This window comes from Panthera uncia, chromosome A2 (assembly GCF_023721935.1).
Source record: "Panthera uncia isolate 11264 chromosome A2, Puncia_PCG_1.0, whole genome shotgun sequence".
Taxonomy (NCBI): domain Eukaryota; kingdom Metazoa; phylum Chordata; class Mammalia; order Carnivora; family Felidae; genus Panthera; species Panthera uncia.
This window is the reverse complement of record NC_064816.1, coordinates 107097110-107124690: the sequence shown is the minus strand read 5'-3', so window position 1 is coordinate 107124690 and position 27581 is coordinate 107097110. Positions and strand designations below refer to the sequence as shown.

The following is a 27581-nucleotide window of genomic DNA, read 5'->3' as shown; positions in this document are numbered from 1 at the left end:
CAGGTATAGCCTAAGTTATCCTCATCACAAAATAATAATGCATTATTTTCTTTTAAAAGCATTGCCATTTATTCGATTACCCCCAGATTTATTACAAAAAAGGAATGCATATGGATATGGAAATGAGATGTAGGCACTTCTCTTACCAACCTGACTTTCAAATGAATGGACCATACACTACTATTTACCTAGAATCTTGCACAGTTTCCTAGGACTTCTGGCTATTCTCTTTCCATTTTGTTCAAGTAAGAGTCTCAAATATTGTTCAAGCTACAACATTTGGGTTGTATATTTTGTGTTCAATTACATCATCTAACTACCCAGACTTTTGGTGAATGTTTATATTTGTTGAAATGATATCAACAAGAAAATTCAAAACTATTAACTCATAACTATTAACTCATAATACTTAATAATTTATTCCTTATGCTGTAGGTATAAGTATTGTCTCTCTAACTCTCCCATATTTGCTTCTGATTAGGAAACTAATTTGAGAGGCATCTGAGTGGCTCAGTATGTTAAGCATCTGACTCTTGTTTTGGGCTCAAGTCATGATGTCATGGTTTGTGAGTTCAAGCCTTGCATTGCTCCCTGAGATTCTCTCTCTTTCCCTCCCTCTCTCTCAAAATAAATAAAAGGAAACTAATTTGATTACAAAATTAGTGAGAGACAAAGTGGAGATTTGAACATAGATCTTCTGACACCAGAATGAGCTCTTCTGTACTTTCCTTTAATTTTTCATCTTTACTTCTGGTTTGCTATTTGAAGAATTCACTCTTCCACTGTCCTGCTTTTTTGAACAGAGATGAAATGAGTTATCTTAACCATCTAGATTCTAGTAGGTATTAACAGCTGGAACTCAGTGCTTTTGTGCAAGGTCTACTGCTACAAGGAAACTGTGAGTTCCCCCATTAATATTTATACTATTTTCAACACAATTTCTATTAAAGGGAAATGTTGAACAAGTGACCATTGTCAGAAACACAGGTTTGTGTTAGTTAAAATACTGTAAGAAATATGAATATGTCGTCTAAGCCTTGGAAAGAAGTGGCAGTGATAGGGGGACAGCAATTACAAACAAAAAAACAGCAAAACAAAAAAACAAACAAACAAAAAACCCCCATGAAATCCTAATTCAAGTAGCATCAAATATACTGGAAGAAAGCATCTGACTTGCTTAAAAGATCATGAGTTCATTTAGCTTTACTCATAAAAAAAAAAAAAAAAAAGGAAATTATTTAGAAAATGTGCCAGGCACTGGCCCAGCTTCTGGGGAAATAGCACAGAAATGTGTAACAGAGGTTAATCTGATGGTAGCTGGATGGGAGGATGCTTTTGAGTAATTAGTTATGCATAATATTCCCTCAGTTTCCACCCTAATATAAATGAACTGAAGCAGTTCAGGCTTAAGGTTCATCTTTCATGAAATGGCATTTGGTTAGTGTCTTTCAGACACTCCTTTTCTCTATGCCTGTTTGCTACAGACTGAAATTCCACCATAAGAATATAAAGGATTGATTCCACAATTACAGATAATAATAAAAGATGCAACTGCCAAACAGAACTATCACATTAGCTGAAATACCCTCTCATTAAAAAAAATACATAATCAGGGGTGCCTGAGTGGCTCAGTTGGTTGGGTGTCTGACTTCAGCTCAGGTCATGATCTCGCAGTCTGTGAGTTCAAGCCCCGCATCGGGCTCTGTGCTGACAGCTCAGAGCCTAGAGCCTGCTTGGGATTCTGTGTCTCCCTCTCTCTCTGCCTCTCCCCCACTTGTGCTCTGTCTCTCTCTCTCTCTCTCTCTCAAAAATAAACAAAATGTAAAAAATAAATTTAATTAAAAAATATATAATCAAGTAGTAAATAAAACATGCAAGTGAATGGGATCAAGTTATTTCTAGGTTTTGATAATGGGGAGAAAATTAGAGACAGAGAAGAGCCATGGACATGTTAAGATAGGGGTAGAATCATCGGTAAGAGAACAAGAAAAAAATTCACATTCACTAAAATATATTTAGTTCTGGCTCAGTCTGCTTTCGATTCTGTGGACAAATAAAATGTGTGGACAGGACATTTTGAACCATACATTCTGTAGACACAGGGGTATGAAGCACATACATCCATCATAAGCTGATGAAGTAGACTGACATAGCCTCGTATACTTAACAAGTTTATTTCTTGTCACTTATTTGTTGACTGGTTTAACACACAACTTCTTAGAGACTTATTTTTGAAGGATTGGCTAATCAAGGATTTTTTATACTTCCTCAGGTAAAACTCAAAGCTAAGTATGAATTCATTTATACAGGTATCTGCTTCACCACAGTGCTCTCTCCCTGCCAGGCAGACATTCACAGTGGGATAAAAGGAGTAAGAGGATCACGAAAAAGGATAAAACACTGTATCAAAAAGAAGATGATAATTCAAGAATAAGATATGTTATTTGATCTCCACCCCCGCCCCCCGCCAACTAATAGATGTTCTTTACATGTCAAAATAGCATTTATTTATTTGCTTTACATATCAAAATAACATTTATTTATTTGCTGAGGCAAATAGTTACTATCTAAAGAACTATAAAAATGCTCTGTTTGTAAAAGGAACATATATTTTTTTTTATCAGACATGGCTATCATCTCAAAATGACTTTTTAAAATTTTTCTTTAATGTTTATTTATTTTTGAGAGAGACAGAGTGTGAGCAGGGGAGGGGCAGAGACAGAGGGAGAGAAAGCAAGCTCCAGGATCCGAGCTGTCAGTATAGAATCCAACGTGGGGCTTGAAGTCATGAACCATGTGATTATGACCTGAGCCAAAGTTGGACACTTAACCAACTGAGCCACCCAGGTGCCCCCACAATGACTTCTGAATTATTCCAAAGAAAGGAAAAATTGTCATTCACACAATGAAAGAAATTTACACATAGTTCACTATGCGAAGGCAATGAAAACAGAGAATATATAAACATGTTGAAAAGAAATAAAAAATATATTTTGTTGTAAATTAATCTGAACTGAAGAAACTATTCTTTTTAATGTTGACAAATCACAAACCCAGGGTGTGTTGCAATCTAGTGAATTACTTTTATTGTTGGAACATGACACTTAATTGTCATGCCAACCTTCTTAAACTGTAACCTAAAGGTATTAGGTCTGAATGATAGTATTTTAAATAATTTTTAATGTTTATTTATTTATTTTGAGAGAGCGCGAGAGAGAGAGAGTGAGCACAGGTGGGGCAGAGACAGGGAGAGAGACAATCCCAAGCAGTCTCCACACTGTCAGTACGGAGCCCAATACAGGGCTCCACCTCATGAACCTTGAGATCATGACCTGAGTCAATATTAAGAGTTTAACCGACTGAGCCACCCAAGAGCTCCTGTATGAGAGTATTTTAAAAAGATACACTTAGAACTTCATGATAAAATTTGATGTAATATTTACGGTAGGATACAAAGATACTTGTTCTTTTCAATGTAGGCCTTAATTCTGGTGGTTAATTGAAACAATAGCATAGACTTTAAATAGCTAATACAGACAATTTAAAACTTTAGCACAAATATGAATATTTTGTTATAGAGAACATTTAATATGTAAAGAAATGAGAGGAGAAAAGAAGGAAGAAAAATAGTACTAGCCAAGAATCAGCTTTAATTTAAATCACCTTTATGTTTGAACTGAAATTTTTGTCATAGTATCAACCAATTCTTTTTTAAAAAAATCAGACAGCTAACTAGATATCCAAATACAGATGAAAACACTAGTTGTTTTGACTTAATTTACCTTTTTACGTTCAGGGATATTAAACAAAACTATTTTAAAAGATTATTCAATGTGCTGTGACAGTAAAATTTTAGCATTTCTGACACAATAATATCTTCCAAACCATTCTCTAAAATCCTTGGATATTGTACTTGGGGCAGAGGTGACTTTAGGTGGAAAACATTAGGAGATGGATTTGTTTCTGTAATTTCTACCTACTTTTTACTATAGGCTTTAGCCTATTTCTAGCCTCATTTAGGGACTCCTCTCATATGGAGGATGACTTCTGGCATAGGACAATGAAGGACCTATATTGATCACCTGTGGAGAACTTTCAAATCAAAACAACATAAATGCATCTGCCAGGTGGTTAGAGAAAGAACAAAGAGACTCAGGGGTGAGCTATTTGGGGAATAACTATACAGCTGTCTGGTAATCCTAACCTCTACCTAATTATGGCAGCATCTCTAGAAAATATAGCTGGCATACTCAAGCCTGTATGAGATGACACATACAAACAGTTGCCCAGATGTGATGCTCTGTGGTTTTTCATTTAAGTATCTGGGGACTAGTCAGTGTCTATCACAGACTGTGCTTGTGGAATTAAGGGTCTAGGGCACCAAAATGGCCTCTGCAGTATGCATCCAAGTACTCTATTCTCAAGCATTTTATGAAACACTGTCCTCTTTAGTGGAAAAAATCCAGTGAAAGCCTCATGCAATATTATCTAACTACAAATTCAGAGTAAGCACTTTGATTTTAACCCCAATTATTTCAGATGGTAAAATAGTTTTCTCACCTATGAAATATGTGAATGTTTTAGATAGGTTCCACTACAATCTCTGAGTTCTAGCATATCCTTTCCTCATTGTCTATCTTTTCCTTATTAAACTGTATGTACTCAAGAGAGGGCCAATTATAAATCAGTTAAAATTTATGTCTGTATATGTTTCTTAGGAAACAAGTCACCTTGTAAGGAAACATATGGTATGTTGAGTAGAAAAGATACAAGAAGGAAAACAGATAAAGAGGGTTAAAAGGCTGGAGAGATTATAGACAAAGTTGTCCTGGCACAGAAAGCAATGAAGAGCTTCCCCCAAAATGGATAAAGAAACACAACATAATAAAGGTCCTGGTGCATTACACTGAAGCTAAAATAAGTAGAAACCATGTTTCTTATATCTATGCCTAAAATAAATGACACTACTACTACTTTCTATTATACCTTCCAAGATGATATTTGATATTTGAACTTCACTTGGCAAAAAAATGAACAAAAGAGAAAACAAAAAGATTAGTTCCTTGCAGCTAGTGCCGAGAAACGCACTCATTACAACTTGCCTCCTTGGCAGGAAGAAAGACCCAAATACAAACATTCCTCCTTCTGAAGGGAGATTTTTGGATTTAATAGCAAGGAACACCTTTTCTAGATTTGTGTCTTTGCTCCATGTGTTTTCCATTGTTTGGGTTTATCTCAACTTGGGGTATAGCTCTGTTTTTTTTTTTTTTTTAGACTAAACTCTTCAGCAGTCTTGATGCTAAAGAGGTCTATCTGCAGTGGAAGGATACACTTCAGTGGAATTTCATGAAGAAAGAAAAGGGATCATAAAGACATCTGATAAAACCAAACACCTCTCTATTCTATTTTACCAAACTTGTGAATTCTTACACTTTGTTTGTGTTTGTGGAGTTGCCTCTTTCAATATGTTTTCAATAGACAACAAGGCACCAAAAACCCTGGGTAAATAACAGATGTTAAATATAGCTACTACCTAACAATGTTACTGGAACAATTAGAGTGCAGAAAACTCTCTCACATGAGAAGCCAACTAAAAACAAAGATTGGCATGGTGCTGGTTCTTTGGTTCTTTTTAAATTAATAAAACACACTTGCTCTAAACTCATCTCTCACACTTAAAAACTACTTAGGTTGCTTTTATTTGTTTTCAACCCCCATTAAAATACACAATAGTCGATCCGATTCTTTGTGTAATTCTGCTTTTTTTTCCTTCTTTTTTTATACATATCCAGAGTGCCAGCATACATTTGTGTGTGTGGACTATATGTATGCCTTATTTTCACATTCAGAGAGCATGGGGATTGTTCTTGAAGAAAGCCTCTTTCTAGCCAGATTCCATTAGGTCACATTATGTAAATGAATGTTTAACACAAAATTCATTTATTCATTTGGTGTGTAGTAGAACACATGGCAAATGCTAAGGAACACAGCCAAAAAGTGAATCTGTGCAACACAAAAGAAGACCAGTAGAGATCCTGAGCATTGTCTATACACTTGTAGAGAGCTGCTGAGTAAGGGGAACTATACCTTTTGCATTCAAACCCACAAGACCATAGATAGCATTATCAGGAAACACGAATTTTTACCACATGTACAATGGAATAAAAACAGTGACTTCCATTCTCTTTGCAAAAAGCCCAGTAGCTTTTCTAGACTCATGACCTTTCAAGTCTTTTAATGTATTTTAAACAGAAGTCCTATCACTTCTGCCTTTAAGTAGCAAAACGGGACTCTGGGAAAACATAAAGGTTCTGAAATGCCTCATCAAGTCTAACAAAGAAAACGATTTAACTTTGTTTGTCTTAAAGGCAAACATCTACAGAGAGATGAATCTGACAGAACAGTAAACATGATCTAAATTATTTTTAAAAGTCTTACCTAAGCATACTAGACACAAGTAAAAGGTGCTGTCCATTTTAAAGACCTATTATGTCTTAACATTTCATAAATTCCTAAAAGATAATACTCACATTTTGCTGTCACCTTGTACCCCCCCAGAGGAGGGGCATGGCCCTCTAATGCATCAAATCCAGCGGAAACTAGGACCATGTCTGGATCAAACTCTTTGGCCACAGGCGTCACTACAGTCCTACACAGTAAAAAGGCAACCAGTTACACATAGGAATGGTGAATACCTTTAAAAATTGTGCAATGAAAACGACTTGGCACAACCTCAAGAACTTCCCAAGAATAAAAGAGAAGGGGAAAAGAAAACACCATTTGAAGAGATCAAAAAGTTATCATTTCCTTAATAGTGAATCACTGTTATTTTAGCATCCCAATTCAGTCTTTTTCTTTCATCTTTTTTCCTCTAAATTAAAAAAAAAAAAAAAAAAAAAAAAAAGCTTTACAGGTACATTCTAAAGCCCATCATATTACATGCACATCTGTGGCTGCTTTATCCCACTGCCTATAAAAAAAAGTGCTTCTTCCAAGGGAGTGACTAATGTTTTACAGAGGAAAGTCGAAGCTTTAGTGAAAACCTGGCTTGCTCCAGTTAGTGAGAACTTGGTGTAAATTTGAACTATAAATTTCTTTTGAGAAAAAGTTGCTTTTCCAACTTAAAAAAACCATTTTTAAATATTTGTCATGGTAGGGGGTAACTCCTGCAAAGGAAAAACACAAAATTCCTTTAATAGAATCCAGACTATAATGTTAAGTGAGTCTAAGGTCAGAGACACCAGGAATGTGGCAGCCTCATCCATGACAGCAACCCCTGCTGGTCCTACTCAGACACTTCAGCATTTACCTCTTTAGCCTTCTCAGGACACCCTAAACCCTTTTTCCTCAGTGCTGGATTTGATAGAAAATGATCAATAGATGCTACTGGGATTCATAAAATAGAAAAAAAAATAATGTAGGATTCAAGACTGATGTTCCATTATTAAAATTCAATTTTTTAAAGACTATTTAATAATATGGGGAAACTGCCCACAATAGCAAATTTAAAAATTGGTAAGGTCTCTACTGTGTGTTTAGTAGATAGAAATAACTGTACTAAATATTAAAATTGTTAACCTTAAGTAGTGACAAAATTGAATTCTTTTAATTTTTTTGTTTGCCAATCTCTAGTTTTACAGTGACCACATATTAGTTCTACACTTAAAATTTTAAATAAGAAGTTGTTGAAGTTATAAAAGATAATTATTTGAAATTTACCTAGAGATATAAATGAATAAAATGTTTTTCATAATTCCACTACTATTATAAAAGTATGAAAGTTTAATACTTCAAACTCATAAGTGTGCATGTAAGTGACTTTCACAGGTAGTCTTTCTAACAATTGGAAAGCCACTCACATCTGAGTTAGGCCACCAGTGAAACTAAGTGAAAACCTAATTTTGTTTATGATGTACAGTTTCATTATTTTATTCTTCAATATCATTAAGAATCTCTAATAAAGCTACATTATCAGGAGTGATACCTTCAATCCTTTTCCTTCCCAATAATGCCAACACTTACATTATAATTTTCATAAATTGTTACACATTACCAATTCACTACTTTCATATGAATGAAATACCATGTGATACATGTATTTGGGATATTGGAATAAATGGTCTCAAAGAATCAAGAGTGTTATATCAAGGAACTGAGTATGATTAATCCTATGTACTCCTTTGGCAAACAAGCAGTACCCCTAGGAAAATATGGGGGTAGATGATTAAACAAAGTTGTCATCCAATCACATGCATCATAGTAACCAATTTTCCATCTCCTTTCCCTCTCTGGGAAAAGTTTCTCCCCCTCCTCTTGTTTTCCCCCTCATCAATCTACAGTTGTTAAGATTGACTGAAGGGTAAACATCCTTCAAGGCACAGCTCACTATCTTCTCCATAAGGGCTTCTCTCTACATATGGACATTAAATATATATGTATATATTTTTGAAGGACAAATACGGTAAAGGAGACAAGGATTGCCAATATAATTTGAATATATGACAGACATGGATACAATCTACAGAGAGGAAAATTAAAACATAAGTGTAAGTTCTGCAGTGGAAGCTACAAAAAGAAAGACTTTTCTCTTTTCCTAGAGAAACAAACTGACCAAAGAGAAAATACCTAGAGAAACTGACACTTGAGAGTCACTCAGACCAACAATCAGGTTTTTTCCTCAGTCTTCCCATAGCAAATGTCCTACTCAAAAATCCCACTCAACATACAGCGTTCCCACTTATCTTTTCAGTGTCCTTTTCTCAAATATGAAGGATTGTTTGAAGAAAATTTCCAGAATAAAAGACAACAAAACTAACATGCAAACAAACAAAAGAAAGAGAACTCAGAAAACCAGAGAAAATTCAGGGAAGACACTATAATTGCAAAAATTAGGATTATCCTCAAAGACATAAAACAGTACATCTAGTAAATGAAAAGTGAGTGCTACTAAAAGAAGAAAAAGCAAACAAAACATATAATAGACTATTTAAAAGATAAAGTTGCTAGGTTCTCTCATAAAGAATAACCAAAATAGAGACACGAAAAATTGACAATGTCAGATCACACACTTAAAGAACCCATTTAGGAAGTCAACATACAAAGAACAGTCTAAGAGATTTTTTTTCCTTTTTTTTTTTGTCTTATTGAGAAGTAATTGACATAGAAAACTGTATTAGTTTAAGGTGTCCAGCATAATGGTTTGACTTATCTGTATTTTGAAATGATTAACTCTACATGTTCGGTCAACATCCTTCTCAACTAGATAAAATAAAAAGGAGAAGAAAGAAGTATTCTCCTCATGATAAGAACTCAGGATTAGCTTTCATAATTCTTTCCAGTATATCATACAGCAGTGTTAGCTACAGTCATCATGTTGTACATTACATCCCTCCTACTTATTTATCTTCTAACTAGAATTTTATACCTTTGACCCCACACCCTGCCTCTGATAACCACAAGTCTGATCTCTTTTCCTGAGTTTGTCTTGTTTTTTTTGTTTTTTAGATTCCACATATAAGTGAGATCATAAAGTATTTGTCTTTCTCTGACTTACATCACTCATTTAGCATAACACCTTCAAGTTCCATCCATGTTGTTGTAAATGGTAGGATTTCCTCTTTTTATGGCTGAATAATATTCCATTCCATATACATACCATAATTTCTTTATCCATTCTTCCATAAGCTTGGTAGTTTCTATATGTTGGCTATTATAAACAATGCTGCTCTGAAAATGAGGGTGCACATTCTTTTTGAGTTAGTGTTTTCATCTTCTTAGGATATATTCTCAGAAGTGGAAGCAGATCATACGGTAGTTCTATATTTAATTTTTGAGGATTCTCCATACTGTTTTCCATTGTGGCTGCACCAATATACAATTCCACCAACAGTGCATAAGGTTTCCATTTTCTCCACACCAAAGCCAGCGTTTGTTATCTCTTGTCTTTTTCATGCTGGCCATCTAACAGACCTGAGGTTATATCTCAATGGGGTATTAATTTGCATTTCCCTAGTGATTAGTGATATTGAGCATCATTTCATGTACCTGTTGGCATTTTGCATATTTTTTTCAGAAAATGTCTATTCAGGTCCTTTGGGACCATTTTCAAAAATTGGGTTGTTTGTATTTTTGCTTTTGAGTTGTATGAGTTCTTTATATATTTTGGATATTAACCCCTTATCAGACATATGACTTACAAATATTTTTTCCCATTCCATAGGCTGTTTTTTAATTTTGTTGATGGTTCTTTTACTGTGCAGAGGCTTTTAAGCTTGATGTACTTATACTTATTTACTTTTTATTTTGTTGCTTGTGCTTTAGGTGTCATATCCAAGTAACTGTTACCAGGGCTCATGTTAAGAAGGCTTATTCCTGTTTTTCCTCTAGGGGTTTCATGGTTTCAGGACTTACATTTAAGTCTTTGATCCATTTCAAGTTAATTTTTGTGACTGGTATAAGATATTCTTTTATGTGTGATGCATTCTTTTATGTGTGATATATTCTTTTATGTGTGAATATCCACTTATCACAGTACCACTTATGGAAGAGACTGCCTTTTTTTCACTGAGTATTCTTGGCTCCTTTCTCAAATTTTAGTTGACTGTAAATGCTTGAATTTATTTCTGGGTTCTGCATTCTGTCCCATTGTTCTATTTTTCTGTTTTTGTGCCAGTACCATACTATTTTGATAAATTTGCTTTATAATACAGCTTGAAATCAGGAAATGTGATGCTTCCTGCTTTGTTCTTGCTCGATTCCTTTGACTACTTGGGGTCTTTTGTGGTTCTATATCAATTTTAGGAGTGTTTCTTCTACCTTTGTAAAAATGCCATTGAATCTTGATAGAGATTACATTGAATGTATATATATTATCATTTTTGATACTATTGTAAATGGGATTGATTTCTTTTTCAGAAAATTCACTGTTAGTGTAGAGAATGCTAGTGATTTTTGTATGTTAATTTTCTATCCTGCAACGTTACTGAATTCACTGATTAGATCTAACGGTTTTTGGTTGTCTTTCAGATTTTCTATATATAAAATCATGTCATCTGCAAAGAGAGACAATTTTACTTCTTCCTTTACAATTCCGATACTTTTTTTCTTTTTTGCTTGATTGTTCCAGCTAGAACTTCTAGTACTATCTTGAATAGGAGTGATGAAAGTAGGCACTCTTGTTTTGTTCCTGATGTTAGAGGAAAAGCTTGCAACATTTCAACAATGTTACCTGAGTGAGGGCTTGTCATACACGGACTTCACTGTATTGATATATGTTCCTTCTTTGCCTGAAATTTTCAGTTTTTATCATGAATCAATGTTGAATTTTGATAAATGCTTTTTCTGTATTTATTGATATAATCATATGGTTCTTTTCTTTCATTCTGTTAATGTGATGTATCACATCGTTTGATTTATCTGTGTTGAACCATCCCTGTTTTCTAGGTATAAATCCCACTTGATCATGGTGAATGATCCTTTTTCATGTTTTGCTGAATTCAGTTTGGTAGTATTTCATTGAACATTTTGCATCAATAGTAATCAGGGATATTACCTGTAGTATTTGTTTAAGTGTGCTTTTCTGTTTTTTCTGGATAATGCTTAGTCTTGTAAAAGGAATTTTTGGAAGAGTCTGAGAAAGATCTGTGTTAATTTCACCAGCTAGAATTTACCAGTGAAGCTATCTGATCCTGGGCTTCTCTGTTTTGGGAGATTCTGGTTACTGATTTCATCTCCTTACTAGTAATCGATCTATTCAGATTTTCTCTTTCTTCCTGAACAGTCTTGGTAAGCTGCATGCTTCTAGAAAATTTCTCATGTCTTCTGGTTATTTAGTTTGTTAGCATATAGTTATTCACAATAGCCTCTTATCATCCTTTGAATTTTGGTGATGTCAGTTTTAATGTCTCCTTTTGACTTTATAATTTTGTTGATTTGGGTATTTTATCTTTTTTCCTTGGTTGGTCTAGCTATGTCTTTTTTTTTTTTTTTTTTTTTTTTTTTTTTTTTTTATCTTTTCAAAGAAGCAATTCTTACTTTGGTTAATCTTACTTTTTCTGTTTTCTCTTTTATTTATTCTCCAATCTCTATCATTTCTTTCCTTTTTCTAACTTCATGCTCAGTTTGTTCTTTTGCTAGTTCCTTAGCGTTAGGTTGTTTATTTGGTATCTTTCTTGCTTGCTAATATAGGTGTTTATTTCTATAAATTTCCCTCTTAGAACTGCTTCTGCTGCATCGCACAAAGCCTGGTATGTTATGTTCCCATTTTCATTTGTCTGAATAAGCCTTTTTATTTCCCCCATTGATTTCTTCTTTGATCCACTGGTTGTTCAGGACAGTGCTGTTTAATTTCCATGTGTTCATGAATTTTCCAAGCTTCTTCTTGTTAATGATTTCTAGTTTCATGCCATTGTGGTCAGAAAAGATACTTGGTATGATTTCAATATTCTTTAATTACTAAGGCTTATATGTGGTCTAACATATGGTCTATCCTAGAAAACGTTCCATGTGTGCTTGAGAAGAATGTATTTTGCTGTCATTGATAGAATGTTCTGTATTTGTCTATTATATCCATTTGGTCTATAGCATTATTCAAGTTTGCTCTTATTGATTCTCTGTCTAGATGATTGATCTATTGTTTAAAGTGGAGTACTGAAGTCCTCAACTATTATCAAATTACCATTTATTTCTCCTTTTAGCTCTGCTAGTTTTTGCTTTACATATTTAGGTAATCCAACGCATAAGTATTTATACTTGTTTTATCGTCTTGATGTAGTGACCCCTTTATCATTACATAGTTATCTTGTCTCTTTTTACCATTTTCAGTTTAAAGTCTATTTTGTCTGATGTAAGTACCACTACTTTTGGTTTTTTATGGTTACTATTTGCTTGAAATATCTTTTTCTGTTATTTCACTCTCAGTCTGTGTACATCTTTATAGCTAAAGTGTCTCTTGTAGGCAGTATATTGTTGGATCTTTTTTTTTTGTTTCCATTCAGCCATTCTATGCCTAATAATTTAATCCATTACATTTAAAGTAATGATTTTTATTTTTTTAATTTTTTAAAAGTTCTTTTTATGTTTATTTATTTTTTAGAGACAGAGTGTGAGAGAGAGAGGGAGAGACAGAATCTGAAACAGGCTCTAGGTTCTGAGCTGTCAGCACAGAGCCTGACATGGGCCTTGAACCCACGAATGGTGAGATCATGACCTGAGCCGAAGTTGTATGCTTGACTGACTGAGCCACACAGGCACCCCTAAAGTAATAATTTTTAAAATGAAAAAATATTTAATTGAAGTACAGTTGACATAGAATATTAAATTAGTTTCAAGTGTACAACATAGTGATTCAACAATTATATACATTAGGAAATGCTCACCACGATAATTATATTACAGTATTATTAACTATATCCCCTATGCTATACTTTCATCACCATGACTTTTTTAAAACTGTAAGTTTGTACCTCGTAGTCTCCTTCACTCATTTCTCCCACGTTTAAAGTAATTATTGATAAGGAAATAATATTGCCATTTTTTTTGTTGTTTTCTAGTTGTTTTGTAGATCCACAGTTGCTTGTTTCTTATCCTGCTTTTTCTGTGTCTTCATGTCTTTCGGTATCAGTATGTTTTGACTTCTTTATTGTGTTCTTTGGTGTAATTACAACAGGATTTTCCCTTGTGCTTACTAAGAAGCGTACATAAAGTATCTTAAACTTCTAACACTCTATTTTAAACTAATAACAATTTAACTTCAATACAATTCATAAAATTAACACTTTTATTTCTCTTTCCCCTCACATTTTAGGTTGCTGTTACAATTTATATGTTTTTTTAAACATATAATGTGTAACTAATAACAGATTATAGTTTTGGTATTTTTACTATGTTCTTTTTTTTTTTTAACATTTAAACTAGAGTTGTGAGTTATCTGTCACTATTAACATAGTTCAGAATCTAACCTTGACTATATGTTTACCATTACCAGTGAGGTTCATACTACCTTTTAACGTTTTTATGTTATCAATTAGTGTCCTTTTACTTCCACTCAAAGAATTGCCTTTAGCATTTCTCATAAGGCGGGTCTAGTAGTAATGAATTCCCTCAGCTTCTATTTGTTCAGGAAAGTCTTTATCCTTCATTTGTTTCTGAATGACAACTTCACCAGGTATAGAATTCCTGGTTGACAGTTATTTTCTTTCAATATTTTGAATATATTGTCTTCTGGCCTGAAAAGTTTCTGTTGAGAAATCCACTGACAGTCTTCTGGGGATTCTCTTGTATATAATTTCTCTCTTTTCTCTTACTGTTCTTAAAACTCTTTTTTACTTTTGACAGTTTACTTATGATATGTTTTAGTTTAGCCCTATTTTGTGTTCAATATATTTGGGTTCCTTCGGACCTCATGAATCTGGATGTCCATTTCTTTTCCCAGGATTGGTACATTTTCAGCCATTATTGTTTTAAATATACATTTTATCCCCTTCTCTTTCTCTTTTCCTTCTAGAATTCCCATAATGTGAACATTGTTTCTTTTCATTATACCCCATAATTCCTATAAGTTTTCTTCATTGTTCTTCTTTTTTTTTTCTTTTTGCTCCCTTGAGTAATTTCCAATATCCTGTCCTTCAGGTTGCTTATTCTTTCTTCTGCAATGTGGGGTCTACTTTTGAAACTACTTTTGAATTTTTCACTTTACTTATTGTGTTTTTCAATTCTAGGATTTTTTTTTTTTGATTGTTGCTATTTCCTTGTTGACCTTCTCATTTTGTTCATGCATTGCTTCCCTAATTTCTTGAAGTTGTCTGTGTTTTCTTGTAGTTCACTAACCTTCTATAAAAGGATTATTCTGAATTATTCCCCTGGTGGTTCACAGATCTCCGTTTCTTTAGAGACAGTCATTGGAACTTTATTAGTTTCCTTTGGTGGTATCTTATTTACTTGATTTTTTGTGAGCCTTGATTCCTTTTGTTGGTATATGCACATGTGAATAATTACCCTCTTTTAGACTTTACAGGTTTGCTTTGGCAGAGACAGTTTTTCACCAGTAAGCTGGGTTTGCACCTGTGGGTGTGTCAACTGGTAAAGTCCTTGAGCAGGGGGGACCTGCTATTATGGTTTATTTTGGAAGCAAGGCAATTGTTTGAGCTTTGAGTACTGGGATGGAAACATGTGCTACTGGCTGAAAACAGCTGAGTAAGACAGCTGCTTGGTTCCCTACCCAAGTGAGGCTGTAACATGGGATCCACAGTTGCCTGGATTCTCTAGTCAGGCTTACTAGAATGGTCAGGACTGGGTAATATATTCAGTAATAGATGAAGCTATGAATTTGTTTCCTTGCCCTGGTAGGTGCGCATGATGAGAACAAAGGCCTGTATAGCTTGTTGTGTGGGGATCTGAATTGAAACTGTGACCCAGAGGGTTAATAAGGTTGAAACTAGCAGAAAATTTCAAGCTTGGTTTTCAGAGAACTGTTTCCCCCTAATCAGCTATTGTGTCTTTTCAGACCCCACTAAAAATCTACTAGCTGTCTCTGCAGAAGTCTGGACTCAGGGTCAACTGATAAGGTTCCAGCCTATGAACAAGCAAAGCCCTGCATTCCTTACCCAAGATAATGACTCCCAAACTCCATACACTTTATACTAACTCTCAGAGCATACCCAAAGCCCTTTCTCCTTCTCCTAAGATAACCTCCTAAGGTCAAGGGCTGAGTTTTGCCTTGTTCTGATGTTAAGTATCCACCCCAAAGTGAACATGGGATATATGTTACATATATGTTTGCTAAAATGAGCATGATCCATCTTTTCTTATGAATAGTCTTAAGTTTCCTTGCCTTTCTAAATCAGTATGTGTGTAATCTCAACCCCTATAGTTACAAAAAACTTGTTCTCTCACCCTTCAGGGAGCTGGATTTAAGGCTTTTTCCCTGTCTCATTTGGCTGCCTCTCAAATAAACCCTTCCTTGCTGCATACCTGGTATTTCAGTGATTGACTCTGCTGTGCATCAGGCAGATGGGCCTGGGTTTGGTGACAGAATCAGGCCAGAGCTTTCCCAGGTCATGTGAGTCTACCAGTTCTGCTCTGCAGTTGGGGAAGCCAAGGGCCATGGTCAAGAGCCACATGTTCAAATGCTACTGTATGTAGGGCTGTTGAATGTGCTATGCAATTTATCCATGCACTCTGGTTAGGTGCCCTGGTCAGACAGGCTGAAGACTGTATTCAGCAATAAGTGGGGCTACAAATTATGTTCCCCATAATTGTCTCAAAAGCCAAGTATACAGCTCTTTGTTGTCTCAGTTCAAGCCAATCAGCAACCCCAAATTCCCTGACCATACAGGTCCACTGGCTTTGCTGTTCGAACTATCATCTCTGCCCACTCACTTCATGGCTCAAGTTCCACTGAGCTGCAGAGCCTCCAGGAGTTGTCTTCAGCCCTTCTGGTCAGACAGGACAGAAAGACACTGTCTACAATAGGTGAAGTTATGTCTCAGCTCCCTTTCCTGGGTGGCAGTGGGAGGGGTCAAGGTGGCTCCAAACTACTTTCAGTTTCCCAAATAGGCTCTGTTTTTTGGGAAGGTCTTGGAGCTACCCTCAGCCTTGGCTATGAATTCATTAATATTCCTGTCTGTGCATGGTAGAGGAATAGTCCACTCCCAGTACTGGCTTTGTTATGGGGGCAATCAGCTCTGTTTGCCCACCTCTTAGGTTAAGTGCCACTGGGCCACAGTTTCCAGAAACTGTCTCCAGCCCTGCTGGTCCAATGGGACCAGAAGACACTTTCCAAAGTGGGTGGGGCTGCAACTCAACTCACTGCCTGGCCCTGGAAAACCAGGCTCTAAGGCCTGTAAAACTCCTCCTTTGAGAATCTGAATCAGGTAGATCTGCAGGCTGACAGGCTCTCTGGTCAAAGTGTACTCCTGACTTGGTTCTCAGATGAGCAAAACTACTGACTGGGACTACTACTTAGGCACTTCAGGCATAAAGATGGATGGTCAAGATCCATGTGCTGATTGTTGCAAACCCTCCCGCCGCCCCCTTCTCCACCACAATCAGATTCTCAGTGGTTGAGCCCCACAGATTTCCCCACAATCCTTGTGATATGAGATCAGAGTAGGCTCTCCTGCAAAGCAACCTACAATGCTGGGAGTGGTCTTGTCTCCTCTGGGTTCTCTTCTGCCCCTGAAGGAACCAGAGGCTCAGGGGAGACCTCTGTGTGGGGATGTGCCAGCCAGAGTTAAGAACAATGTGGTCAATGTGTAGCCACTTCTCTTACCCTTCTAATGTAGTTTGCCTTGGTCTCTGTGGTACAGGGGGTTGCTTCAGCCTTATCCCCATGCTCTAGAACTCCCTCAGTGATGTCTTTTCCTTGAATAGTTGTTAGTTGTTGTTTTGACGGGGAACAAAGCCAGGAACAACCTATGTCACCATGTTGGTTATATCACTATTTGGGAATCTTTTTAAAATTTAGAACATCCTATTCATTCAAATTGCCAATCAAAATTGAGAGTAGAAAATAAAGTTTCAGATATTCAAACTGTTAACAAAAAAATAATATCTCAAAAATTGTAAAAAATAAGGGGTGGACAGCATCTGGCTGTCTCAGTTGATGGAATATGTGACTCTTGATTTTGGGGTTGTGACTTTGAGCCCCACGTTGGGTGAAGAGATTACTTTAAAAAGTAAAAAAAATAATATCTCTCACAAATATTTTCACAAGAAGGTATTGGATGATATACTCCATTCAAATGAAGGCATATAGTAAGAAAGAATGAGACACAAGCCATTCACCCCATCAAAACATTTTTGAAAATGTCCATTTTTGCCAAAAGTAAAAACAAATTACTCTTATTTAGAACAAAATAGAAATTTGTATGGAATGGAATAGGTTTTCATTCCAATGGAACATTTTGTTAACAAAGACATCTTACCTAATTCCAAAAGAATTAGATCTATTTATCAACAAATCTCAAAATATACAGATCCTACTAGTTTCCATGTGAAGCAAATATCATGTTTGTTATGTATATCATTCCTGAATTCACAAATATATGGCTTTTCCAATTTCACACAGAATTTCAAAATGCTCTTTCAGGACTAATCCTATATACTTGAATTAACTCCAAACAATAAGAAAAATGGAAAATTGGAAAAAAATACATACTTAGAATTGTATCTGAGTGGTAATTGTTTGTTTAATGAATTCGTGATGTATAACTGTAAAAGTGATGCTATGCTACAACATATGCTGTATACTGAAGAACTAAATGGTAATGGGTGCTTAACAGTGGTATTGGTAAGGTTCATTTATTTATTTTAAGAAGTATATAATGAGTGTCTATTATGTTGCAAATTCCTTTGGCTTAAAGATATGCTAAATTTTGAACTGTATCTTTATTTTCCTCTTTAAAGTCTCTTATGCTCAGTTCCCTGATAAACCGAGGAAACTAAGACACCACTAATCTCTTTATTGCCGCAATTATTTTAGCAATGTATGTAAAGTGTTTGTACTCTTCTGTTTATGCCAGTATAGACTGAATTTTAATTCAAAAGATCTATCACGTCTGAAAGACTAAAAAACACATTTGGGTAAAATATAAGTGGGAAAAGCGATAATTTTTCCTAAATGAAACACATCCTCAAAGGCATTCATTTAAAATTTTATCTAAACAACTAGGTTTTTTGATTAAAGATAGCAAACAAAGCATATGTGTTTGTCTTTCAACTTTCCCAATATCCCAATGGAAGGAAAGTACAGGTTTATATGAACTCATGGTTTTAAATACGTATCAAGCAAACAGACATAGAAAGAACTTTAGATATGTGTATGCGTGCATGGGTTAGTATGTATTTCCTAAAAGCAATGACAGCCCAGGGGCAAATAACAGTGGCCAGATCTTGTTTTCTAATATCATTCTCCAATGATCTTTGGGAAAGTGGTTGATTCCTGGGCTGTGTCAGGGAAAATACCAGGTATTTCTGTAACATCTTGTGATGACAGAAAATAATGAAATGCTCAAAGATAAAGGACATATTAATAGGGCATATGAACAAATGTGACAGAGCTCCCAATGGCCAAATCTGGGACAATTTCAGGAAAAAAACAACTAATGAGAGTATTGGATTATAATCCAGAGTCAAATAAGTATATGTGAATCACACAAAGATTTAAAAATAATGGAATAAATAGAGAATAAGTCATTCTGCCTTATAGAAAAAATTCATCTAATATGTATAGAAGAATTGAGAGAAATAGAAAATCACCATTTTAACAAGACAGAAATATTTGATGCAGACAAGGGCCATGGAAGGATGCTGAAATTTGTGGGCAAAAGTTTGAGAAGAAACATGGTGCTTGCATTATATCTTCCAAAGTATCTTCCCCAAGATATTCTAAAGGAAAAGAATAGAAACTTTAAAATAAAGAACGCTGCAGATACCATCTCAGTAAAGTGATCAAGGTTACCATCTCTTGTGATAAGACATATCAACACCAATAGTCCCTGATGTGACACACTGAGAAAAGTTGATCATTTCTATAGTATTATTGCTAAAATATATATAATTTCAAATCTAATAAGAAGAAAACAACAGGCAAACCTAAATTGAAGAATATTTGACAGAAAAAGTGACCAGTATACTTAAAAGCCATGGCCAGGAAAATAAGGAAAGACTAAGGAATTGCTACAGATTGGAGAAGACATCTAAATGCAGTATAAGGCTCTGGATTGGATCCTGCAATAGGAAAAGGACATTAGTGAACAAACTGCATGCAGTCCCATATAAAATCAGTAGCCTAGCTAATAGTAGTGTACAAATATTAATTTCTTAATTTTGATAATTATACTATGGTTATGTAAATTTTTAACATTAGGGGAAACTGAGTGTGGGGATAATATAGGGACTCTATGCTATTCTTACAACTTTTCTGGAAGTCTAACAGTATTTCAAAATAAAATATTACCAAGCATCAACATACAAAAAAAAAAAAAAAAAAAAAAGAAAGAATTGATAACAACAAAAGAGGATGGAACAGTTGTTAATAAACAGGGATTTTTAACAAGTTTCTAGAAGAGGGAGACTGCATACTGAAAAAAATTAAACAAATAAACACAAGCTACCACCCTGAATACACTCTTATGGGACCACAGAAGAGACATGAGACACTCCCACTCAATGGAACCCCACTAAAGAAACATATGATGAAGGAAAAGAGGCAAAACTGAAAACAAGAGATTAAGAAATGTTAGTTGGTTAAGAGGACCAGCACTATTTCCAACACCTCAACTACCTTTCCTATCTGCCAGCAACCAGTGTTTAATCCTAGGCAGAATACTCAGTTGATTCTCCTAAGAAAAGGAGGTATCTGCAGAAAACGAAGAGTGTGGATACGGTTACCCCAAAATATAGTCTTCCTTTTTTTGTCATTTAGCGAGATTCAGAGACCATGAGCCATCTCCTGGAATGCTAATCCCAAAGTGGGATTTGGCGTAACACACACCTCATCCCATATGGGCTGACACAGAGCTCCCATTTGATCCATTTTTCAACCACAGGGAAAAATCTGATGTTAGTTACTACTTTCATAAACATCAATGTCAAAACATAAATTTCCTGACATATAAGGAGAACCAGTAGCATAAACAAAAGATTAAAATAAAGCCTGAAGAAAACAGAGATAGTTCAGTCAACAGAAACAATAATCTCAGAGATTCAGAAAAATATTTTATCTTTAAAACAAAGACATGCCAATATGAAAAATAACAAAAAACAAGGAAAGCACTTAAAGATAAAAAGAATAATTATATAAACTAATAGAAGGTCTGAAAAAATAAAATTAAAGTAATCCTCCTATAAGGAAGGAAATAGACAAAATATAAGTGGGAAAATATGAGACTAAAAGGATTCATGCAGAAGTCATATATTTGAATAACAAGGTTCCTGAGAATGCTGAGACAGGGGAGGACATTTTCAACAAATAACAGAAGATAATTCTTAGGAACTGAACAGTAAGTCCAACTGATGCAAAACTATGCATAAAAATATACATATACATTTAGACCTATTCTCATGAAACTTCAAATCCACAGGGATTCTTAAAAAATAAAAAATAAAAAGTCATCATCAGAAGAGATCAAGGAGTTTGACATCAAAGTACCAATCAGCAACAGTGAATGTCCTCACATTCTAAGGGAAAATTATTTTTAAACTTTAATTCTGTTTCCAGTCATTACATACTGATTTTCAAGTATGTTACTTAAATAAAAATACTTTAAGACATGTAAGGACTCAGAAATTTAATTCCAAAACACTCTTTCTGAATAATTTACTTAAGAATGTACTTCTGTAAATCAAGAAAGTAAATCCAAGAAACAGAGGAGCATAGGACCAAAGTAGTGGATGTATCACAAGAGAATGAGAAAGAAGGCCCAGTGACCTGATGATTTGTATATGTATTTTTTTCACTATGAAAACAAACTACTAAAGCAATAATGATAGCATATCTGCTTTTTCATCTCCATTTGACCATTGGAGATTCTGTCATAGAAGAAAAGAATCCCATTTTGGATATATTTCCGTGAAATGTGATTCTAAATCAGAACCTCCTCAGTATCAGATCTCTGGATTTATTTCAACTCTAGTCAATGGTCAATGAATTGATTGCAGTGACACTGAGTCACTGCACTGAGTGCTTTAAGATGAGTCACACTAGTGATTTCCCATGATTCACCTAGGTGTATGCTGAATAAACAGTATACAATGCTACCCATTCATATGGCATGCTCAGCGCAGGGGAGCACTCCTCTGGCTTTAAGAAAAATGAAAGGCTTGATTCTTCAGCCTTAAACTCAAAATGTAAAGCATTTCAAAGCTTTTTAATATATAGAATTATCAATATTTTTTATTATTCAGAGCCCCTATTATGTGAGAGGCACTAGGACTGTGCCAGGATTCAAAGATATGAACAAGTTGTAATTCTGCCCTCAAGAAATTCATAACCTACAAAGAAAAGTAGGTGGAAAATACGTTTTTGTAGTATGGCATGGCACAAACTCAGGCACAAGCAATGTACCAAGAGACAGAAGGGAGGGGGCAGTCAATAGGGATGAAGTCAGTATGAAGACAGTTCAGCAGAAGGAACATGGGGAGTGATTTTAGACATTAGTGTAAGAGGTTGCCAAGAAGAAAAAAGTAGGGAGTTCATGTGGATGGACGAGCAAGGGCAAGGGCAAGAACATGGGCACCTGAAAGGATACAGAGACCTGTGGCAAATACTTCGACACGATTGGAGCATATGGTGCATATGGAGTAGCAGCAGCAGAGGTTTTAAAGGCATGCAGTTTCCAGCCCCACATGTCTGGCACAGAACCAGGAAAGCTTGATGTTGAGGAAACCAAGGGCGATGAGATAGTGGTGACAAGTTGTTCAAGAACTGCAAAGTTGACTATAGAGTAAGTGCATCACTCAGGTCATTTAATTCACTCAACAAATCTTTAACAACCTCCTGGAATATTCCAGGAACTACTGTAGGCAGGGTTTATAGCATACAGAGTCCCTGTTCTCTTGCCTTCATGGAGTTAACATTCTAATAGAGGAGAAAGACAGTGTATAAATAAAGAAGCAAGCACATACTAACGGCTAAGGTGAAAAATAAACATAAAGTCATGGAAGGTGGTGCAATTTAGGTATGGGTACACAGAGAAGGCAGCTCTGAGGTGGTGGCAGTGGAATAAAGCTGCACCGTATGAGGTGAAGAAGTAGGTCAAGTGAATTATGGGGGTAAAACACTGGCCTGTGAGAATAATAAATGCACAGGACCTGAGGTGGGAGGGTCTTTGGTATATTCATAAAGGACCACAAGGAGGCAATTATGGCTGACATAAAGTGAATAAAGGAAAGATGGTTGGAAACGGGGTCAGAAAAGTGGCATAAAGTCAGTTCATGTAGGGCCTCATAGGCCCTTATAGGGACTTTGATTCTCATTCTGAACAAGAAAGGAAACTGGAAAGTTTTGAGTACAGCAGCGACATGATCTGATTTATATCATTTTTGTCCTCATCAATTAAGCTAAGTATTTTAAAGTATGTTTTAGAATTATGAGGTCTTTTGACCTCTGAGACAGCAGATTCTGATCCCCTATATAATTTTTATAATGGCATATTATAATCATGTAAATATGAATTATAGGTGAATTTTCAAGTCTATACTTTTCTTTATAGTTTAATTGTGGGTCACCACTTAAAAGCATCATACTATAAAATTACACATTGTCAAATGGTACAAGGACTTGTTCCTTTTAGATTTTTCTTACAAAAATGTATTATTACAATATGCACACTTTTCATCCATCTGCATATGTTTGTGCATGAAGTGCAGGAGGATGCTCCCAAGGAAAACTCTTCATAACAGTTAATGCTTAGACAAGTGAGGAAGGAAGCATATCGAAGAACAGCTGCTAAACAGATTCTAGGCAGTGGTTGTGGTTGGTGCTTCAGGATGTCCCTCAGCACTTCACTCATCACTAGACCAGCCCCCTTCCGAGGACACACCAAGGGAAGAGGTATAATGGATATTTGCGGAAGAGGGTCAGTTTTGGAAGCTCTAAGAACACCAAGTATACCATTTATTGTCCACCAGATCCACCAATCCCAACCCCAGCAAGTCCTGCTCTTCTTCCTTAACATCCACCCTCCATCTCACACACCCAACATAGACAAACTCAAATAAACATTGTCTCTATCACCACCCTCTGTTTTCTTTATTGTCCCAATTTTCCATCTCTGGCAGCTCCCTTTCTCTCTCTTACACCCATCTCCAGTCCATTAGGAAATCCTGTTGTCTACACATTCAAACTATATCCAGAAACTTACCACATCTCAACACCTCCTATATCATCACCCTGGCCTGTGCCAACATATTTTATCTAAATTAGAGCTACAGCCTCCTAGGAGATAGCCCTATGATCTCTTTTACCTACTCTATACTCTGTTCTCAACATGGCAGCCAGGTTTATATGTTTATCATACCAGATCCTGACCATTTTTCTCAGGGCAAAAGGAAAGGTTTCTTAAATGGCCCTCATAGTCTCTGCACAATGAGGTTGCCCAGCATCAGTCTGATCCCATCTCTTACCACACTCCACCAGGACTCTACTCACAAATAGGCTAGATACACTCTGGACACTGGGATTTTTACACTGGCTACTCCTTTTGCCTGCAGCACTCTTTCCCAGATGGCTAACTCCCTCATCTTACTCAAATCTTTGCTCATGTATCATGAAGAGAGGGTAGTAAGACCTTTCCCTAATGCCCTTCCCCATACCTAGCATCACTCCATCTCCACCTCCATCATTCCACCTCCATCATTCCAAACTCTTTTACTCAGCTCTTTTTATCCCATAACACTTATCTTCCCAAGTGATACGTTATTTACTTATTGTGTTCATTGTGTATTTTATTGTCTAATTGTCCACACTAGATGCAAGGTCCCCAAAGGAAGAAATTGTTTGCCTCCCTCTGGGACACAGCAAAAGTGGTCATAAGAGGAAAGTATATAGTAATCCAGGCCTTCCTAAAGAAGGAAGAAAGATCTCAGATACACAACCTAATCTCATGTCTTAAGGAGCTGGAAAAAGAACACCAAATAAAACACAAAACCAGCAGAAGACAGGAAATAATAAAATTAGAGCAGAAATTAATGCTATCGAAACAAAAAAAAAACAGTAGAACAATGAAACCAGAAGCTGGTTCTTTGAAAGAATTAACAAAATTTATAAACCACTAGCAAGTCTTATCAAGAAGAAAAAGGAAAGGACCCAAATAAATAAAATCAAGAATGAAAGAGGAGAGATTACAACCAACACAACAGAAATAAAAACAATAAGAGAACTTATGAGTAATTATATGCCAATAAAATGGGTAATTTGGAGGAAATGGACAAATTCCTAGAAACATATATACTACCAAAACTGAAACAGGAATAGAAAATTTGAACAGACTCATAACCATTAAGGAAATCAAATTAGTAATCAAAAATCTGCCAAAAAACCAGAGTCCAGGGGCGCCTGGGTGGCTCAGTTGGTTAAGCGCCCGAATTCAGCTCAGGTCACGATCTCAGGGTCCGTGAGTTTGAGCCCGGCGTCGGGCTCTGGGCTGATGGCTCAGAGCCTGGGGCCTGCTTCCGATTCTGTGTCTCCCTCTCTCTCTGCCCCTCCCCCATTCATGTTCTGTCTCTCTCTGTCTCAAAAATGAATAAAATGTTAAAAAAAAAAATTAAAACCAGAGTCCAGGGCCAGATGGCTGTCCAGGGGAATTCTACCAAACATTTAAGGAAGAGTTAACACCTATTCTCTTGAAGCTGTTCCAAAAAAATAGAAATGGAAGGAAAACTTCCAAACTCTTTCTATTTAGCCAGCATTACCTTGATTCCAAAAGCAGAGACCCCACTAAAAAGGAGAACTACAGACAAATTTCCCTGATGAACATGGATGCAAAAATCCTCAACAAGATATTAGCCAACCAGATCCAACAATACATTAAAAAAAGTATTCACCACAACCGAGCAGGATTTATACCTGGGATGCAGGGCTGGTTCAATATCTGCAGAACAAGTAACGTGATTCATCACATCAATAAAAGAAAGGACAAGAACCATATGATCCTCTCAATAGACACAGAGAAAGCATTTCACAAAATACAGCATCCTTTCTTGATAAAAACCCTCACGAAAGTAGGGATAGAAGGAGCATACCTCGAGATGATAAGAGCCATATATGAACGGCCCAACATTAATATCATCCTCAATGGGGAAAAACAGAGTTTCCCCCTAAGGTCAAGAACAACACAGGGATGTCCACTCTCGCCACTGTTATTCAACATAGTTTTGGAAGTCTTAGCCTCTGCAATCAGACAACACAAAGAAATAAAAGGCATCCAAATTGGCCAGGAAGAGGTCAAACTTTCACTCGTCGCAGATGACATCATACTGTATATGGAAAACCCAAAAGATTCCACCAAAAAACTTCCAGAATTGATTCATGAATTCAGCAAAGTTGCAGGATATAAAATCAATGCACAGAAATCGGTTGCATTCCTATACACCAACAATGAAGCAAAAGAGAAATCAAGGAATCAATCCCATTTACAGTTGCATAAAAAACCATAAAATACCTAGGAAGAAATCTATCCAAAGAGGTGAAAAATTTATACACTGAAAACTATAGAAAGCTTAAGAAAGTAATTGAAGAAGACACAAAAAAATGGAAAAAGATTCCATGCTCCTGGATAGCAAGAACAAATATTGTTAAAATGTCGATACTACCCAAAGCAATGTACATATTCAATGCAATCCCTATCAAAGTAACACCAGCATTATTCATAGAACTAGAACAAATAATCCTAAAATTTGTATGGAACCAGAAAAGACCCCGAATAGCCAAAGCAATCTTGAAAAAGAAAACCAAAGCAGAAGGCATCACAATCCCAGACTTCAAGCTATACTACAAAGCTTTAATCATCAAGACAGTATGGAACTGGCACAAGAACAGACACTCAGATCAATGGAACAGAATACAGAGCCCAGAAATGGACCCACAAACCTATGGGCAACTAATCTTTCACAAAGCAGGAAAAAATATCCAATGGAATAAAGACAGTCTCTTCAGCAAGTAATGCTGGGAAAACTGGACAGCAACATGCAGAAGAATGAACCTGGACCACTTTCTTACACCATACCCCAAAATAAACTCAAAATGGATGAAAGACCTAAATGTAAGATAGGAAGCCATCAAAATCCTTGAGGAGAAAGCAGGTAAAAACCTCTTTGATCTTGGCCATAGCAACTTCTTACTCAACACATCTCTGGAGGCAAGGGAAACAAAAGCAAAAAGGAACTACTGGGACCTCATCAAAATAAAAAGCTTCTGCACAGTGAAGGAAACAATCAGCAAAACTAAAAGGCAACAGACAGAATGGGAGAAGATATTTGCAAATGACATATCAGATAAAGGGTTAGTATCCAAAATCTATGATGAACTTATCAAACTCAACACCCAAAAAACAAATAATCCAGTGAAAAAATGGGCAAAAGACATGAATAGACACTTCTCCAAAGAAGACATCCAGATGGCCAACCGACACATGAAAAAATGCTCAACATCACTCATCATCAGGGAATACAAATCAAAACCACAAGGAGATACCACCTCACACCTGTCAGAATGGTTAACATTAACAACTCAGACAACAACAGATGTTGGCGAGGATTCAGAGAAAGAGGATCTCTTTTGCATTGTTGGTGGGAATGCAAGCTGGTGCAGCCACTCTGGAAAACAGTATGGAGGTTCCTCAAAAAACTAAAAATAGAACTACCCTATGGCCCAGCAATTGCACTAGTAGGCATTTATCCATGGGACACAGGGATGCTGTTTTGAAAGGACACATGCACCCCCACGTTTATAGTAGCACTATCAACAATAGCCAAAGTATGGAAAGAGCCCAAATGTCCATCGATGGGTGAATGGATAAAGAAGATGTGGTGTGTACACACACACACACACACACACACACACACACACACACACACACACA

At 36.0% G+C, this 27581-nt stretch overlaps 1 protein-coding gene across 1 annotated transcript in view; it reads right to left on the bottom strand.

The window, feature by feature from the left end:
• The window catches only part of HDAC9 (histone deacetylase 9), a 903132-nt gene that overhangs the window by 108723 nt on the left and 766828 nt on the right, over window positions 1-27581 (bottom strand). The window contains exon 24 of the mRNA XM_049642883.1: window positions 6531-6649. Within this exon, the coding sequence (XP_049498840.1) occupies window positions 6531-6649 (119 nt within the window). The remainder of the gene's footprint in view (window positions 1-6530; window positions 6650-27581) is intronic.